The 18,690-nt window shown below is 39.9% G+C and overlaps 1 protein-coding gene across 1 annotated transcript in view; it reads left to right on the forward strand.

The window, feature by feature from the left end:
- ROR1 (receptor tyrosine kinase like orphan receptor 1) overlaps positions 1-17,888 on the forward strand; it is a 411,106-nt gene extending 393,218 nt beyond the window's left edge. The window contains exon 9 of the mRNA XM_025362735.1: positions 13,846-17,888. Coding sequence (XP_025218520.1) covers positions 13,846-15,273 — 1,428 coding nt within the window. The 3' untranslated portion in view covers positions 15,274-17,888. The remainder of the gene's footprint in view (positions 1-13,845) is intronic.
- Positions 17,889-18,690: the final 802 nt, after the last annotated feature.

Here is an 18,690-nt window from a genome sequence, read left to right on the forward strand (position 1 = left end):
TTAGGCAGGCAGAGAGGTTAAAAGATGGAGGAGTCTGGTGGCGGAGTGGTGGGCACAGTTGCTCACACCTGTAACCTCAGCATTTGAGGAGACCAAGGTGGACAGATTGCTTGAGCCCAGGAGTTCAAGACCAGCCTGGGCAACATGGGGAAATCCCATCTCTACAAATGCGCACAGACACACACACGCACACACGCACAATTAGCCAGGCGTAATGGTGCACCCCTGTACATGGAGCTACTCAGGAGGCTCAGATGGGAGGATTACTTGAGCCTGGGAAGTTGAGGCTGCAGTGAGCTGAGATCATGCCACTGCACTCCAGCCTAGACAACAAAGTGAGACTCGTGTCAAAAAAAGAAAAAAAAGATGGAGGAGTCTGAGAATAGGGGCGAGGAAGAGTCAAGGCAGGCCAGGGGTGTGAGATGCAGCCAAGCCTGGACAACCCCCATGAGTCAAACTCCTGGAGCTCCTGGCTGATGTAAGGAACATTGCAGGGGAAAGAAAGCAGGACTGGCCCAGCTTTCCAAAGCTGATGGCTGTGTTTTACTTCTCAATTTACCCTCATCTCTTGCCAGCTTCTCTGCTTTTTCACTTCCAGACAATTCATCTCTCCGTTCTCCTTTCCAGCCAAAGTAGTTGCTGAATATATTGAAATTTGATTACATTCTCTGGCCCTGTCCCTTTTGCCAGCAACACGCTTCCATCTAAAAGCCCTGCTGGAGTCTGGCTACCCTTTTTAATTCCCTGTTCTTACCAAATATCACCACACTTCATGCTAAAATATCCTCAATAACTTTTCCACTCACTCCTTAAAGCCATTGTCTCCCAACACTTCTGAGCTCACCATTCTATTAACATGGGCCTCTTGGGAATCACCAGTGATGTTATTTAATCCAGTGACCTTTGCCAAGTCTTCACCCCCTTTAATTTCTCTGGAGCCTTTGATATTCTTAACCACCATCCTGAAATATTTTTTCTTTCTCCTTGGCTTTCCTCATATCTCCTTCCCACACTTCCTTCACTAGTTCTTTAATTCCCTTAATGGGAGCATCCTCGGACATTCTTTTCCTCTCTCATTCTCTTGTGCTGATTTCATCCTCCGGCATTGCTCTAGCTCCCCCTTGAGTGTAATGATTTCCCAACCTGGAAGGCGCAATTTCAAGTTTAAAATTCTTGCCACCAAAATCCTGCCACCCAAAAGTCCATACTATCAGGGCCTAAGTTACCTTTCCAGCCACGCTTTTCTCTTAGTTTATTTCTGGAAAGTAGTCGGATACACTTCAAAGAGCAAGAGTGTAGAGATAAGGAAATATGATGACAAATCTTGGCTCCGCTGTCAACTGGCCACAAGATCTTGAGCAAATAACTTCTCTGAACCCTTTATTTTCTCATCCATAAATCAAGGATAAGAATAGTACTTAAAGGGATATTTTTTACACTTCGAGATAGAGTGTCTGGCACCTCACAGGTACTTAATAGTTAGAAATTACTATTATTGTTGTTATAACTGATGAGTACAGATCTTTTTTTTAACTTTTATTTTAAGTTCAGGGGTACAAGTGCAGGTTTGTTACCTAGGTAAGCTTGTGTCATGGGGGTTTGTTGTAAGATTATTCATCACCCAGGAATTAAGCCCAGTGCTCATTAGTTATTTTTCCTGATCCTCTCCTCCTCCCAAGCTCCACCCTCTTAAAGGCCCCAGGGTGTGTTGTTCCCTTCTGTGTGTCTAAGAGAACAACATTTAGCCCTCACTTAGAAGTGAGAACATGCGGTACTTGGTTTTCTGTTCCTGTGTTACTTTAGTAAGGATAATGGTCTCCAGCTCCATTCATGTCCCTGCAAAGGACATGATCTCATTCTTTTTTGTGTCGATGTAGTATTCCATGGAGTATATTATATGTACCACATTTTCTTTCTCCAGTCTATCATTGATGGGCATTTAGGTTAATTCGATGTCTTTGCTGTCGTGAATAGTGCTGCAGTGAACATACACGTGCATGTGTCCTTATAACAGAATGATTTATATTCCTTTGGGTATATACGCAGGATTTAAATTGCTAGGTCAGATGGTATTTCTGTCTTTAGGTCTTTTATTTCTCCCACAATGGCTGAACTAATTTACACTCCCATCAACAGTGTATAAGCATTCCTTTTGCTCTGCAACCTCGCCAGCATCTGTTGTTTTTTGACCTTTTAATAATGGCCATTCTGACTGGTGTGAGATGGTACCTCATTGTGGTTTTGATTTGCATTTCTCTAATAATCAGTGAGCGTGATCTTTTTTTCATATGTTTGTTGGCCACACATATGTCTTCTTTTGAAAAGTGTCTGTTCATGTCCTTTTTATGCAGTTGTTTTTTCTTATAAATTTCTTTAAGTTCCTTAGAAATGCTGGATATTAGACTTTTGTTGGATGCATAGTTTGCAAAATTTTTCTCCCTTCTGTAAGTTGTCTGTTACTCTGTTGATAGTTTCTTTTGCTGTACAGAAATTCTTTAATTAGATCCCATTTGTCAATTTTTGCTCTTGTTGTGATTGCTTTTGGTATCTTCATCATGAAATCCTTGCCTGTGCCTATATCCTGAATGGTATTGCCTACGTTGTCTTCCAGGATTTTTATAATTTCAGGTTTTACTTTTCTTTCTTTCTTTTTTTTTTTTTTTTTAAGATGGAGTCTCACTTTGTCACCCAGGCTGAAGTGAAGTGGTGTGATCTCAGCTCACTGCAACCTCCACCTCCTGGATTTAAGCAATTCTCATGCCTCAGCCTCCTGAGTAGCTGGGACTACAAGCATGCACCACCACTCCTGGCTAATTTTTGTCTTTCTTTGCAGAGATGAGGTTTCACCATATTGCCCAGGCTGGTCTCAAACTCCTGACCTCAAGTGGTTGACCTGCCTTGGCCTCCCAAAGTGCTGGGATTACAGGCATGAGCCACTAGGGTTTTACATTTAGGTCTTTAATCCATCTTGAATTAATTTTTGTGCATAGTGTAAGGAAAGGGTCCAGTTTCAATCTTCTGCATATAGCTAGCCAGTTATCCCAGCACCATTTATTTTACTAGGGAATCCTGTCCCCATTGCTTGCTTTGTCAAAGATCAGGTGGTTGAGGTGTGCAATCTTATTTCTGAGTTCTCTATTATGTTCCCTTGGCCTATGTGTCTGTTTCTCCACCAGTACCATGCTCTTTTGGTTACTGTAGCCCTGTAGTATAGTTTGAAGTCAGGCAGTATGATGCCTCAAGCTTTGTTCTTTTTTCTTAGGATTGCCTTGGCTATTTGGGCTTTTTGGTTCAAGATCAATTTTAAAATAGTTTTCTCTACTTCTGTGAAGTATATCAATGATAGTTGAATAGGAATAGCATTTAATCTATAAATTGCTTTGGGCAGTATGGTATTGTATTTTAATGATACTGATTTTTCCTATCTATGAGCACATAATGTTTTTTCATTTGTTTGTGTCATCTCTGATTTCTTTGAGCAGTGTTTTGACTACAGATCTTTTAATGAAGCAAATGCTGTGCATACATAGGATACTGTGGGTTGGGGAGGAAGCTATAGGATTCAGCAATGCACAGCCTTAACTGGGGTGAGGACACAGGCAAGAGAATCCCAGCAAAGATTATAGAGGTAGCTCTTTCGACAGTTCTTGTATTCCTTGTGTCCATCCTGTTAGCATACATTCTCCTGCCCTAGATAAAATCCATCAGGGTGGAGAAGGTCTGATAGCGAGGGCTAGAAGGCTGCCCAGTACATAACCTCAGCTTAAACCAATGTCTAGAAAAACTCTACTTCTGGGAAAAACAAGTCCTATAAATGAATATATTATAAATTGGCATCATAAATGGACTAAAGTACTTCATTATCTCAATAGAATCTTTATAATAATCCTATGAAGTAGGTACTAATTTAAGTCTGATTTTTAGGGTGAGAAAACTGAGGCAGACTCAGAGTTGGCCCAAAGTCACACAATTATTAAGTGACAGAGCCAAAACTTGAACCCAGGTCTGCTCAGGTGCAGAGCCCAGTGCTCTACTCTACTATTTCCCTCTACTGCCTTGATTTTCAGGCTGACTGAAATATATGAGCCCAAGTTATGAGCACGTGATGGCTCAAGCTGACATTAAAATTACTGGCATCTGTTCTATTTCCCGGCAGAACAGAACCTCTCCCATTGGCATTATAAAGTAACTCCACCACAGAATCAACCCTGCTCACCACCAAACATTCAAGCTAACTATCAGAAAGTTACGTTATAGAGAAAAGAAATGCTTATGAAGTTAAATCATTTCCAGAGAAGGGTAGCAGAACTCCGAGCAACTGTGGCAAAATATTGGTTGAAACTGCCTCTAGGATTTGATTGCATAAGCCAGAAGGCACTTAATTCAGCTGTAGTCTTTGAAAATGTCCATAACCTCCCAAAACAAAATGGCTGTGGCCTCTAAGCTTTTAAAATGTAATCATTTCCATTTATGAGTAGAGTCAATTGTTTTATAATTCTAGCACTGTTTACCTAAGAACCAGTAAAATGCACAAGAAAGGAAAATAGGTTTTGGAGTCAAGCAGATCCATATCAACAGCCAAGTCCAGATACTAAGAAATCTTACATTTATATACTCTCCAGGGCTCTCAAGCCCAATTCAGGTGAAGGTTGCCACGGACAGGTTTTGTTCATCTATCCCAGTCAACTAGTAGAGACAACTGAGCATCAACAGAGTGAGGTCTAACTCAAAAACCAGAGAGCTCTTACACCTTGAGCATTTCACTTTTGCATCAATGGTCCTCATACTTTTAAAATGTAGAGTCCTTTGAGGATCCGACGGAAACTGCCTCCTCTTCCCAGAAAGCTCTGCAACTTTGGTGTCAGACATACCTGGATTTGAATCTTGGCATCACCACTTAATAGTTGTGCTTCTTTAGGCAAGCTACTTAACCACTGAATGCCTTAACGTCTTTATCCATAAAACGGGGGCAGTCATAATATGAATCTCACAGGATTGTGACGAGGATTAAATGGGTTGATGCATTACGCACTTTATGTCAGAGAGCAGAGAAGGGAGTGTAGTGTGGTCATTAGCAAGGCAGGCTCTGGTGTCTGATTTGACCACCTACCAGCTGTGAGACCACTTAACTGACCTGTTCTTTGGTTTTTCCATCTGTAAAACAGGTATGAGTCATAGTTGCCAATCTCATGGGGTTAGTGTGAGGATGAAAGGAGCTAATATGTCTAAAGTACTTACAGCCTAACGTATAAGCATTCAAAAAATCATAGCCATTATTAGGATCTCAGTGTCTCACACATGGCAGATACTTAATACGTGGTAGGTATTGTTAAATTCAGATTACAGATATCTAGGATAGGAGCTGTGTCTTCTCTATTCATGGTTCTTTCATGGTCCCTCATATAGTAGTCTGTATGTACACTCTTCAGTATATTGTATATACACTATCAGTTGACTGACTGAGGCAACCAGCTGTTAAAATATATCCTAAATGATTGGCTCTAAATTGAAACTAAAGGAAACTGGTGATATGGTCCAAGCTATAGAAAGACTTATATTTCAAAACCTTGACATATAATCTCAGAGAAAACTGTGCTTCCAAAGAGAAAAAGGACCTGGGATAGCTCTCCTATTACCAAAAATACTCCTCTAATTTCAGCAGGGCCAGGGTCTGCTCATCATTCTTCTGATGGGGTATATTAGTCTGTTTTCACACTGCTGATGCAGACATACCTGAGAATGGAAAGAAAAAGAGGTTTAATGGACTTACAGTTCCACATGGCTGGGGAGGCCTCACAATCATGGCGGAAGGCAAGGAGGACCAAGTCACATTTTATGTGGATGGCAGCAGGCAAAGACAGAGCTTGTTCAGGGAAACTCCCCGTTATATAACCATCAGATCTCATGAGACTTGCTCACTATCACAAGAACAGCATGGGAAAGACCTGCCCCCATGATTCAATAACCTCCCTCTGGGTCCCTCCCACAACATATGGGAATTCAAGATGAGATTTGGGTGGGGACACTGCCAAACCATATCATTCGACTCCTGGTCCCTTTCAAATCTCATTTCCTTATATTTCAAAACCAATCATGCCCTCCCAAAAGTCCCTCAAAGTCTCAACTCATTTCAGCATTAACTCAAAAGTCCACAGTCCGAAGTCTCATCCAAACAAGGCAAGTCCCTTCTGCCTATGAGCCTGTAAAATCAAAAGCAAGTTAGTTACTTCCCAGATACAATGGGGGTACAGGCATTGGGTAAATACAGCCATTCCAAATGGGAGAAATTGGCCAAAACAAAGGGGCTACAGGCCCCATGCAATTCCAAAATCCAGCATGGCAGTCAAATCTCAAAGCTCCAAAATGATCTCCTTTGACTCCATATCTCACATCCAGGTCACTCTGATGCAAGCAGTGCATCAGACACCTCTGCCCTGGTGGCTTTGCAGGGTATAGTCCCCCTCCTGGCTGCTTTCATGGGCTGGTGTTGAGTGTCTGAGACTTTTCCAGGCTCACAGTGCAAGCTGTTGGTGGGTCTACCATTCTGGGGTCTGGAAGACAGTGGCCCTCTTCTCACAGGTCCACTAGGCAGTGCCCCAGTAGGGACTTGGTATGGGGGCTTTGACCCCACATTTCCTTTCTACACTGCCCTAGCAGAGGTTCTCCATGAGGGCCTCACCCCTGCAGCAAACTTCTGCCTGGGCATCCAGGCATTTCCATACATCCTCTGAAATCTAGGTGGAGATTCCCAAACCTCAATTCTTGACTTCTGTGCACCCGCAGGCTCAACACCTCATGGAAGCTTTCAAGCCTTGGGATTTCCACCCTCTGAAGCCACAGCACAAGCTGTACCTTGACCCCTTTTAGTCACAGCTGGAGTGGCTGGGACACAGGGCACTAAGTACCTAGACTGCAAACAGCAGAGGGACCCTGGGCCTAGCCCACAAAATGGTTTTCTCCTCCTAAACCTCTGGGTGATGGGAGGGGCTGCCGTGAAGACCTCTGACATACCCTGGAGACATTTTCCCCATTGTCTTGGTGATTAACATTTGGCTCCTCATTACCTATGCAAATTTCGGCAGCCAGCTTGAATTTCTCCTCAGAAAATGGGATTTTATTTTCTATGGCATTGTCAGGCTGCAAATATTCCAAGCTTTTGTGCTCTGTTTTCCTTTTAAAACTGAATGCCTTTAACAGCACCCAAATCACCTCTTGAATGCTTTGCTGCTTAGAAATTTCTTCCACCAGGTACCCTAAATCATCTCTCTCAAGTTCAAAGTTCCACAGATTTCTAGGGCAGGGGAAAAATGCCGCCAGTCTCTTTGCTAAAACATAACAAGAGTCACCTTTGCTTCAACAAGTTCCTTATCTCCATCTGAGACCACCTCTGCCTGGATTTCATTGTGCTTATCATTAGCAGCAGTTTGGTCAAAGCCATTCAACAAGTCTCCAGGGAGTTCCAAACTTTCCCACATTTTCCTGTCTTCTGCTAAGCCCTCCAAACTGTTCCAACCTCTGCCTGTTACCCAGTTCCAAAGTCACTTCCACATTTTCAGGTGTCTTTTCAGCAGCGCCCCAGTCTACTGGTACCAATTTATTATATTAGTCCATTTTCACACTGCTGATAAAGACACCTGAGACTGGGAAGAAAAAGAGACTTAATGGACTTACAGTTCCACATGGCTGGGGAGGCCTCACAATCATGGCAGAAGGCAAGGGGGACCAAGTCACATCTTACATGGATGGCAGCAGGCAAAGAGAGAGCTTGTGCAGGGAAACTCCCCCTTATAGAACCATCAGATCTCATGAGACTTATTCACTATCACAAGAACAGCATGGGAAAGCTCTGCCCCCATGACTCAATTACCTCCCACCAGGTCCCTCCCACAACATGTGGGAATTCAAAATGAGATGTGACTGGGGACACAGACAAACCATATCATGAGGCAAGCACAAATGCCATGTAAATCTGCTATTCTTCTGTAGACACTTGTATCCAGCTAGAATCAGCTTCAAAAAATAGCATAGATTTGAAAGAGGGTAGCAGTCAGTCTTGGGACATTAGAACATGGGTAATGAACTGGCCTTGAGTGAAAGGGACCACAGTGGGAGGTTTGGAGCTGACTTATGAATATGGGTCCTGTTTCAGCACCTACTATTGTTAAAGCCCCCTTTCTGTCCCAGAGAACCACCCTGGGCTTGATTCCCTCCACGCTAATGTAGCTCGGTTTTTTATCTGTGTGTCTACTTCAAGTTGAACTCAAAAGTAGAGCAATCATATGACATTATGTTCAAGGCAAAAAGTGACAGAGCAGGCTTCGTGTTGCATACAAATGTTGGTGGCCATCACAAAATCCTCACCTCATATCCTATGGTAATCACTTCCGTAAAGTAAGCAGGAAATAGGTTAGTAGTAGGCTGCTTCACCAGGAGTCATTTCAAATGTATTGTCACCTAAGGTATAACTTCCAAAGATGGAAAGAGATAAAGCCACTGAGTCAGCCCTCTTAATCCATCTACAGCCACCAAGGTAATTACAGTTTTTAAAAACTCTACTCATAATTCATTGCTTTCATATCTAAAGTTAAGAGATCTAAAAGTTCTCCCACATCCCCACTTAGTAGTCATCACTAAGGTGAAAAAAGCCACCAGTATCAGCCTGGTCTCTTTTATCAGCAGTTTAGAAAGTACTACAATTTTCCCATCTGACTCACATCTAAATGACCCGCATCTAAAATGTTTTTCCTTTATTTTCCTTCTGTAAAGAGCTCATTTAAACTCTAATACTGTTGCTTTTCAAAAATTTCTAAAGAAAGAAGCATCTTGGAACAATGTATTAACTTCTGCATCAACTTTTATTTTATATAATAATTTTATATAATTTTTTAAAGGCAGATGTGTGTTTACTTTGAGAAATAAAAATGTTAACATTGAAACTGAAAGCCTGTTTCAGTTTTAAGGTACTTAATTGCCTTACAGCATATAATAAACCGAGGCCATCTTGTCCTTCAACTAATGGAGGGAGTGATAAAGAGATAGGAGCCCGGGACCCTATTCATTCCAGTTTTCCTTTGTACTTGGTTTACTTTGGCACCATGCCTTATGTGTATTTTACACTTCTTTACATTTTGTACATCCCTGTATGACAAATACTTGTCAAACAAAAACTAAACAGATTTATAACCCCTTAACTTGAAATGAGCCAAAATTGAACTGCCAAAACTTTATGACTTCATTTTCTTTCATAGTTTTCCACTACATTGGTTCAAACAGACAAACCCCACTTGAGGTCAAGCAGAGGTCATTTCACTTTCATTACTAAAATATAATTTACAATATGCCAGACCTAAACAAGTTTAGCCTAAAGGGTTTGTATAATGTAAACCATCTGTTCCTCAACAATACAGCTAATTTCCTGCCGTCACCGTACAGTCTACTGACTGCTTCTTTAAGAGTTTTTATGATTTTTTAACTAGTTCAGGATTTATGTAAAATTTGAAAATGAGTCTATAGTTAGGACTCATTTGTACCAGGTAACTTGAGCACCTTAAAAATGCAAATCACTGTGGAAATTGTTCCCCTGAAACCAAGCTAGGAGCATTTTTTTTTCTGGGCACTTCTTTGCTGGCAGCTGCACAGGTGTTCGAAGGGAAGATTTTGTGGACTCTGCCATTTTAGAAGATTTCCATGCCTCTTTGCAAAGCAAACCCCCCAAATTTAGTTTTCAGTAGCTCTAGTAAATGACTCCTTGGAGAAGACTTGGGATTATATGCTATATGGCCCACTGGATATTGGTGAGATAGGACAAGATATACTTCGGGGTAAAATCTACTTTCTTTCATGTGTCTGAACAGGGAGAAAGAACAATTATAATTCCATAGAGTGACCACATACTGAAGGCCAACCTCCTAGCCCTGCAAGGTGGCAGGCCTCAGGCTGAGCCTCCAGAGACATTCGGCTTCAATCTGGGATTGCTGGCCAGCAGGCTTCTCTGGTTTCAAACAGAATGCTGTGGCCCAAAACAGAGAGCCTTGGAGTTGCAAGTGTGGCTGTTTCGGCTCTCCTGAAAATTCTTGATACTTTCTTTAGCCCCTTTCTCCATCTGTAAAATGGCAAAATTAAGCGTTCTTTTTCCAAAGGCAAATATATGAGAACAAATGTGCTTACCTCAGTGGAGGGGAATGCAGCTGGTCTTAGCCACGAAGCCCCAAGGCCATGTGTAGGGCTGGTGCCAAGGTCCTGTCCACCTCTTCCTCTTTTCCCACCTCCAGAAGTTTGACTGGCTTACTTCCTTTTCCCATCTGCTACCATCCACTTTTCTACATGAATTCTTGTTGCCTTCACCTTCATTCATATCTCAGAGGAGCCAGCCACAGGCCACTCAACTTCTCACCTACCCTCAAGCTCCAAAACAAATTCTCTGTCATTTTTAAAGCTTTTTTTTTTTTTTTTTTTTTTTTTTAACTAACAACTGCAGGAGAACAGAGAAAGATTAACAGGAAGAAATTTAAATACTCTGGAACTACTTAAGGCTTAAATGGATCTAAATTATTTGCATTACTTTACTTCATGGATGACTTTCCTAATAAGGACAATAAGAATGATTTAAAGAGCACTTATTAGGTGGCAATTACGTTCATGCATCGTTGTATTTAATTTCTACTGCAACCGCGCAAGCTAGATAGTACATTATTTCATAGATATGGAAACAGAGGTTCAGAAAAGTTAAGAAATTCACCCAAGGTCAGTGATTAATATTATAGGGCCTATGCCACAGGATCATGGTGTTAAATAAGTTAATATTTGCTAAGTGCTTAGAACAGTAACTGGCACAAAGTAAGTGCTATGTAAGTATTAACTATTATTAATAGAAAGCAGCAGATTCAAGACGCAAACCCAAATTTATAGGAGTCCAAAGCTCACTTGGTTTGAATTATACCATACTGCCTATGGATTTGTTTCAAGCAGTGAAGGAGGAGAGGGTATAGGGTTTCTAACTCCTCATTATACCAGTCTAATATTCCATGAGTTTACTTCCTAATTCCCATTTTCCACAAAGAAGTTTCAGTACTCAGTCCCTTAAACTTCTCTATCTCCAAAAGCCTAGAGATCTTATTTTTGTCAAAAAGTAAGTGATATCTACTGTGCCATTCAGGGGACCTTCACCTAAACTGGATTTATTTACATCATTAGGAAAAGTTCTGATGGAAATCTCCAATCCTAACATCATGCAGGAAAAATTCACTTTGGGTTACTCTTGCCAGCAAAAGTAAAATCTTCCGAGCGCTACAAGACAAAAAAGTAGGGTTGGCTCGACTGGTTACCTTTCTCATTACCCACACCTTGCTTTCTCAAAGGAATTCCACGAGCTCCCACAAGAATACAGACCCTAAAAGCAAAAGGAAAAATGGTGGATGGACTTGTAATTGCAAAAGATATTTCCTAGTTCAGTAAGATGGGAAGATTTCCCTGTTTTTTTAAAAAAATTAATTAATTTTGAGCATTATTAATATTTTCACCTGGTTGAAAAATTTCAAAGCATAAAAAAGCATGAAGTGAAAAATCTCTTACTTCTGCCCCCTTTTTCTAGTTCCTACTTCCATACCCCCAATAATCACTGCTATCTATTTCCCAAGTATCCTTTTATAGTTTCTTTATGCTTATACAAAGAAATATATTTCATGTGTTATTTTTCTCCTTCTCTCTTACACAAAAGCAGCACCCAGCATTAACTGTTCTGTTGCTTTTTATTTTTAGCTGAGCAAAGGATTTTGTAGACCTTTCCATACCAGTACATAGGAAACGTCCTCATTCTTTTTTTACAAATGTAGAATATTCTATTTACTAGCTCCACCGTAATTGATTTAATGTGTTCTCTATGGGGACATGGAGGTCATTTGTAATGTTTTGCTGTTACAAACAATACTATATTGAATAGAACTAGATCAATAAGCTTTAATTTGCTGAAATTTTAAAGCAACACATTACCATTACTTTCTGTACAAGTAAACTTTCTAAAACTCATTTCCAAATATAAACCTCACAAAGTCTGCTTTGATGAACAAATGAGACCAATTTATAATGAGACAGATTATTTGCATAGAATAATTAATGTTCTAAAATCCCCAATCCCAATTTGTCCTTTTAAGTGGGTATTTTGCTGCAAGTTTATTTACACTTACAATTAGGTTAGTGGGCATTTTGCCCTGGAAAATATCAGCCTAGAACAAATCTAATTACCATGAATTCTAAATTAGCAGAGTTTGGATAAGAGAATTTTTTTACCAAATTTTCTAAACTGTTGTTTTAAACTCTGTACAGAGAGCTCTGGATTTCATATGTATTTCAACATTGTCAGTTTCAATTAGAATTTTCAGGGTAGTATTCTTTTTAAAAAAATAAGGATTTCAAGGATGGGGATTATTTGAAAATCAGTTGTATGTAAAATGCATTGTTTTTATTACTTTCTTTTCTAACAAATTAAATGAAACATCAGACTAAATTTGAGGTATATTTTAAAATAGTAAAAACATATGACATTATAGACATTTACTTGCCAAGATCAAATGTCATGATTCAATACTTATTTTCATTGTGAGCTAGATGCCTTCACCTGTCTGTCTTAAGGTCAATTAATAAAGAATCCACTTGAGAAGCCCTAGGGATATACGTTGGTATGAAGGGCAGTGCTTCCAGTAAGATTTCCCTTGAAATCTGGTTGTGAGGACAAAATATGTGCATAAAAAGAACAGAAACATCAAGATGATGATAATAACAAAAGGTTAAATAGTACTTATCATGGGCCAGACATAGGTCTGAGTATTTTACAAACATTAACTCATAGGTCTGAGTGCTTTACAAACATTAACTCATTAAAAGTTTGCAATAACATGGTAAGTACAATTATTATCATCCCATTTTATAGATGAAGGAATTGAGGCACGAAGTTAAATGTTGTATCCAGGGTCACACAGCTGGTAAGTAGAGAAGGCAAGATTCCGACTCAGACTGTCTGGCTATGGAGGCTACGTGTGTAACCAGCCACCACACTGCTTTGTGTGTGTGGTGGCATTCACAGTAAAGGCAAAAGATTCTAGCAAAGAAATGACCATAGTGATCAGGGAAGGTTTTGCAGGAAGTGGGGCCTGAAACAGACTTTTTAGAAAAGAAAGGATTTAATCAATGGAGAGGACCACATTTCAGACCTTCCCATCTCTATTGTGAGTACTTCAGAAGGACAATCTTTTGTTTTGGTTTCTCTTTTAGCACAATAAATATTCTAAGAATGGCAGAACATTGGAGGAACAAAAGTATTACGCAACAATGTAAATGGCTTCGGGGTGGACATTGAGAAAACCTGTTTAACTAAAGAAGTAGCAAGGGATCATGTCAGGAAAGTGAGTTAGGACCAGATTACAAATTCTCTTGAGTACCAGGCTGTAGCCTCTGCGGTAGTGCTTCTGACACCCTAATCTTCACAGAAACCACTGGGGTCTTGCTGATTCAGTAGGTCTGAGGTGGGCCCAAGAGTCTGCATTTGCAGTAAGTTTGGATGATGCTGATGCTGCTGGTCCCCAGACCACAGTTTGAGTGCCAAGACTCTAGACAACAGCAAGAAACCATTTCGGGGCTGGGTTGAGGGAAGGGGATAGGGTAGTGATGGAAAGTTGCCTATGGCACCTCCCCTGAGTTGCAGCCAACAATTTGAAAGATATACAGACCTACAATATTTTATTTAATTTGTTTATAGAACCTTTTTCTATATGCCCCATCCCTCCTTTCGGATGCAAAGCTGTCTTGCCTGAAGAAATATTTTAAACCACCTTTTTCCTCTCTTTCATACAGAGCAAGGCTAAAGAGCTGCCTCTTTCTGCTGTACGCTTTATGGAAGAATTGGGTGAATGTGCCTTTGGAAAAATCTATAAAGGCCATCTCTATCTCCCAGGCATGGACCATGCTCAGCTGGTTGCTATCAAGACCTTGAAAGATTATAACAATCCCCAGCAATGGACAGAATTTCAACAAGAAGCCTCCCTAATGGCAGAACTGCACCACCCCAATATTGTCTGCCTGCTAGGTGCCGTCACTCAGGAACAACCTGTGTGCATGCTTTTTGAGTATATGAATCAGGGGGATCTCCATGAGTTCCTCATCATGCGATCCCCACACTCTGATGTTGGCTGCAGTAGTGATGAAGATGGGACTGTGAAATCCAGCCTGGACCATGGAGATTTTCTGCACATTGCAATTCAGATTGCAGCCGGCATGGAATACCTGTCTAGTCACTTCTTTGTCCACAAGGATCTTGCAGCTCGCAATATTTTAATCGGAGAGCAACTTCATGTAAAAATTTCAGACTTGGGGCTTTCCAGAGAAATTTACTCCGCTGATTACTACAGGGTCCAGAGTAAGTCCTTGCTGCCCATTCGCTGGATGCCGCCTGAAGCCATCATGTATGGCAAATTCTCTTCCGATTCAGATATCTGGTCCTTTGGGGTTGTCCTGTGGGAGATTTTCAGTTTTGGACTCCAGCCATATTATGGATTCAGTAACCAGGAAGTGATTGAGATGGTGAGAAAACGGCAGCTCTTACCATGCTCTGAAGACTGCCCACCCAGAATGTACAGCCTCATGACAGAGTGCTGGAATGAGATTCCTTCCAGGAGACCAAGATTTAAAGATATTCACGTCCGGCTTCGGTCCTGGGAGGGACTGTCAAGTCACACCAGCTCTACTACTCCTTCGGGGGGAAATGCCACCACACAGACAACCTCCCTCAGTGCCAGCCCAGTGAGTAATCTCAGTAACCCCAGATATCCTAATTACATATTCCCGAGCCAGGGTATTACACCACAGGGCCAGATTGCTGGTTTCATTGGCCCGCCAATACCTCAGAACCAGCGATTCATTCCCATCAATGGATACCCAATACCTCCTGGATATGCAGCGTTTCCAGCTGCCCACTACCAGCCAACAGGTCCTCCCAGAGTGATTCAGCACTGCCCGCCTCCCAAGAGTCGGTCCCCAAGCAGTGCCAGTGGGTCGACTAGCACTGGCCATGTGACTAGCTTGCCCTCATCAGGATCCAATCAGGAAGCAAATATTCCTTTACTACCACACATGTCAATTCCAAATCATCCTGGTGGAATGGGTATCACCGTTTTTGGCAACAAATCTCAAAAACCGTACAAAATTGATGCAAAGCAAGCATCTTTGCTAGGAGATGCCAATATTCATGGACACACCGAATCTATGATTTCTGCAGAACTGTAAAATGCACAACTTTTGTAAATGTGGTATACAGGACAAACTAGACGGCCGTAGAAAAGATTTATATTCAAATGTTTCTATTAAAGTAAGGTTCTCATTTAGCAGACATCGCAACAAGTATCTTCTGTGAAGTTTGACTGTGTCTTACCAAGCAGGACAGACACTAGGCCAGAAAAAAAAAAAAAAAACATTGTGGGATGTACACTCCATTGGAGTGCATGACATGGCATTGGGATTGGAACATGTGGTTTCAAGTACTGAAAACTGCACACCAGTGAAGAGAAAAAGAACCTTGTGATTAAATATGAAACCAAAAGTCAAATGGTGCTTTGTGTTTTAGCCTTCAGTCACCATGACTGGTCTCTCCCCCAGATGTATATATACCATAGCATTTGTCTACCTGCTGTCTTTTCTTCAGGACAGATGTTCAGGAATTATATTGATTCGGTTTAGACTCTGCACATGTTCTTATGGAAATGATGTTCAGAATCAATGAAGAAACTTCAGGCCAAATTTGAAACCCTGGAGGGAAATGAGCCATAAGACAAGTATAACAAGCCCTGAAGCCTTCTATGTTGTTGGGCTTCTTTGAGAAGGTGTAGAGTGTGCCTTTTTGTGAATCCTCCTCTGATCATGAGGGTCTTTTCCAGATTTTCTCACAGTGTGCTTACACTGCCCTTGGAATAACACAGGGCATCAGACCATAAAAAGGCTAGATGTGGATGCTAGAATTGATTGTTGGTTGATAGTTCACTTTGCTGGATTAGGAATGAGGCGCCAAAGGAAGCACAGCCAGGAAAATGGCCCCACAGCCTAGATCAGTTTCTGTGGGAAAGGAAAAAGGGTTCCCATGGGGACAGCCCCCAAATGAGTTTTCTGGAACCAGTAACACTGAAAAATAAGTGTGTGGCTACAGATGAGCACACCCACCCCTTGCAACTCCCTGTTTACAAGTTGTCCGAGGCATTGGGGTGCTTATGGTCAATGGACTCTAGGGAAGTAGGAAACTCCATCATGATACCAATGTCTAGTAATTTTTAAGTTTCTCTCCCTTTTTTTCTGTGCTGGTAATGATCACAGATTTGATTCCCGCCCCAAGAATTACAACAATTTATTCATACAGTTAGTTGGAATCCAAAGGCAATTAATTCTATTTTGCAAAATATGATGGTCTTCCTAAAAAACAAGTACTGAGTTCTCATTTCAAAAGTTACCAAGAACTGAATTCTTTAAACTAGCAAACAGAAGCAACATGACCATTTTTGCCTTAGTGGGAGGTTTCAGATGTGCAGCTTGTGGCATTTACCTGCCAACCATCTTTTGCCAAGTTTAGAATTCTTGCGCGTTTCAAGTTCTATATAGAAAGTAATTTTACTTTTGATTTTTTTCTTGTTAAAAAAACCCTCCTTTGTTCTAAGAACAGTGTCTCAAAGTCTCATTTTTACTTTAAAGGTATAAGAGACTTGTAAAGAGACTTACAGGATATAAAAGTAATTCCCGGAAATGATATTTGATGAGGAGAATATGAGAGAATTAAAAACACATTGATGTTTTCATTTTTACAAAATACAACTTGCATGAGAAATCAAGAAAATATGTTTACCAAAATGCATTGCAATTTTCCCAAACCTGAGTCTTCAAACATGAACTTACAGGTACTGTGAACTCGAAGAATTGGCTATATCCAGATTTCTGGGAGATAAATTAAGACCTATTTTTGTGGCATAAATAAGCTGATTCAGAAGTTACATTTCTTAACTTTAGGTAGAGGAGAATATTTGTATCCTTTTGTTGCTATGCAACTGTTTAATGATGAAGCTTCAAACCACAATTTTGTATATCATATGACAATCAATTGTTTTCCAAGAATATTTATTATTTTAAGTACACAATTTCAGTGAATCTGAGTTTTTCTAGAAGTCCCTTAAAGGGAAATTAGCATTCCATGAGCCAGTAAAATACCTACTCTGGTAAAACATTATTATGGTTAAAAAGTAAATTCAAGTTAGTTTTTTATAAAGAACTATAACATTTATTGTAAACATTTTATAATAACTGAAAACATTAAAGTGAGCAAATGAAATTTCAAAACCACTTGTAATAATGTATTTTATAATCGCACTGTGATACTATATAACACAGTCTCTTTTGTATTAAAATAGTATTTTTTTCACAAACTGAAAAATATCTTTTCCTTTGCCGACAATGTTTTGTAAGATGACTTTGTTTTCAGATCTTTTTCTCTTTTTTTGCACAAAACTATGCTTATGGTTTGTGTCACAGAAGTGAAAATATATCTTTGCATTTTTATATCTGGTCTGTTTTTCTTGTTTCCTTTGTTTTTAACTTGATATAGATTTTCTTCAAATATATAACGGCAATTTTCAGATATCTCACCCTACCATATCTTTCCTTATTTTCACTGCATGCATTTAATCACTGTATTACTTAATGTTTGATTTGTTATTATGGGCATTTCAAATAGACAAACATTGAATTGTAATGACAAAAAGGCTATTTTATATTAAGGATATATGCATTTGTATTTCACACACCAGAGATGATATTAAACACTGATTATTTTATGCTGCTGTTTATTAAAAATGTTTACTATAAAATATTATTTCCTAAATATTGCTGTCATAGAGGTATTTGGGAATTTTAATATTTACATTTTATAGAAAGAGAAATCACAATTCCTCTTTGCTGTTATTTCATTAATTTTTTTTTTCAGTAGGCTTTTAAAACAGACTTGGGCATTATTTTGCTAACAGCCATAGGTGGAGAGGGGAATCCTAATGATTTCATAACTGAATACTATGCACCTATATATGGCAAGTTTTGAATTTTTAAAATCAAAATAATATATTGAATAGTTACAACCAATGGAATATAAAAAATGTTTGATTTTAAGAATACAGTTGCATCATTTTCTGCCTTGATGCAAATTAAAGTCACGAGATGACACTGATATTTCCCATTCTTTAGTAAAGATTAAAAACCTGAGAGCACCCAACATGAGTGAAGGTGTATTCAGATGGGCATGCTTGGCCTTGGCAGGTGGGCATGTGAATTGGCCCAGCCTTTCTGGTGGTAATTTGGTTAATCTACCAATGCCTTAAAAACGTTAAGGCTGGGTATGGTGGTGCACGTTTGTAGTCCCAGCTTCAGGAGGCTGAGGCAGGAGGATTGCTTGAGCCTAGGAGGTCAAGGCTGCAGTGAGCCATGATGAAGCCACTTAACTCCAGTCTGAGTGACAGAGTGAGACCCTGTCTCAAATAAAATAAAATAAAAATAAAAATAAAAATAAAAATGTTTATATCCTTGAATCTAGAAATTCCACATCTGGGGATTAATCCTAAGGCAATCATTTTCTTTTTATTTATTTATTTATTTAGGCAATCATTTTCTTATCCCACT

Source organism: Theropithecus gelada, chromosome 1 (genome assembly GCF_003255815.1).
Source record: "Theropithecus gelada isolate Dixy chromosome 1, Tgel_1.0, whole genome shotgun sequence".
Classification (NCBI taxonomy): Eukaryota; Metazoa; Chordata; class Mammalia; order Primates; family Cercopithecidae; genus Theropithecus; species Theropithecus gelada.